The 1,393-nt window shown below is 43.1% G+C and overlaps 1 protein-coding gene across 1 annotated transcript in view; it reads right to left on the reverse strand.

Moving 5' to 3' along the window:
- The window catches only part of LOC106813524 (28S ribosomal protein S2, mitochondrial-like), a 6,264-nt gene extending 5,553 nt beyond the window's left edge, over positions 1-711 (reverse strand). Inside the window, exon 1 of the mRNA XM_014817683.1 lies at positions 651-711. Within this exon, the coding sequence (XP_014673169.1) occupies positions 651-693 (43 nt within the window). The 5' untranslated portion in view covers positions 694-711. The remainder of the gene's footprint in view (positions 1-650) is intronic.
- Positions 712-1,393: the final 682 nt, after the last annotated feature.

Below are 1,393 nucleotides of genomic sequence, written 5' to 3' on the forward strand. Positions count from 1 at the left end.
GAGAGAGAGAGAGAGAGAGAGAGAGAGAGAGAGAGAGAGAGAGCTAGAGGTGTGTGTGAGAGAGCGAGAGAGGACGGATAAAAGGATAGATGGCAGCAGTGCATATATTGTATATTTATGCAATCAGCAGAGCGTCCCGTTGCGGAATCATGCGTGTACGCAAGTCGCGCGATCACTGTGTGAGTGGATGTCCGGATGCGTAGCCTGTAGGCTAGGCGACCGGTTCCGGACGCGTAGCCACTGCATAGTTTTTATTGATGACTAAAAATAACTTTGCCATTGGTGGCTCAAACTTAAAACATCCAGAGCCGAGGGAGCCTATAGGCTATAATAGACGTGTAGATTTTGTGCAATATACTTTGCACATATGTGGCAGCACTCTAATGGATATATTCGTAGTGCTGGTACACTTGTCTTAGGCGAAATTTAGTTCAAGTTTACTAATCCACTACACTAGCCACTACTGGCACTAGGCCTAGTCACCACAAAACAATATTATTATATTTATAAGAGAGTGGAAAGAGGTTGACACGGCCGCATGTTATGCTTATCTTCACATTGCGCAGTTTTACACGTAATTTCTCGGTTACGATTTTAATATACCACGTAAACTATATTACTAGTCTATGGAAACTAACAGTCTAACTTACGAGCAGCCGAGGAGCACACTTTCGTAAACACGTACGCTGCCATATTTAATAAGTGCGTTGCGTCCCCTATCGGCAAGTCTCAAAACAAATTACTTTTTATTCAAATTGTATTATTATTATTATTCTAAATTTGGTTTATTTCTCATTACGTTACGTGAATTAAATGATAGTTTAATTTTGCTTTTTTGTGATTTAAACCTTATGGGTTTGCATTAGCCCTGGCTCCAAGAAACTGTCGTATAAATATGTGTATCCCACGTTTCTCCTAGTCTCTCTGGGGACGTTGTTCAGGCACGTTGTCTCTCTGTATGTGTCTGCGCAACATATGTCTCTCTGATCCAGAGAGACATGATAAAAGATTGCGTGGCACAGCTTTGCTGTTGATCCTAAGCGCTGCGTGCGGATGAGACGCGCAGTTCCGCGGGATATGCGCACGCGACCGCAGGGATGTTCAAGTATGAAGCGCTGTCCGCGGTGGAGACGTGCGCCAAATTCGACATGGTCCATTATGCAGAGCTTCCAATTGAAATGGCCCACAAGTGGAATTGTGTTTTTGGGAACCCCAAAGAAAATGTCTCCCTCTTACATGCACCAATTCCCTGATCAATCACGCGTTCAGGCGTAAACAATAACAGAGATGAAATTGTGTTGAGTTTATGGCTCTTGACGCACGTGCATTGACGTACAATTAAGACTGATGAAAGCATAGGCACTTGGAACGTCTCAATAAAAATAAATCTTCA

Source organism: Priapulus caudatus, unplaced genomic scaffold, assembly GCF_000485595.1.
Source record: "Priapulus caudatus unplaced genomic scaffold, Priapulus_caudatus-5.0.1 Scaffold786, whole genome shotgun sequence".
In the NCBI taxonomy this organism is placed as follows: Eukaryota; Metazoa; Priapulida; class Priapulimorpha; order Priapulimorphida; family Priapulidae; genus Priapulus; species Priapulus caudatus.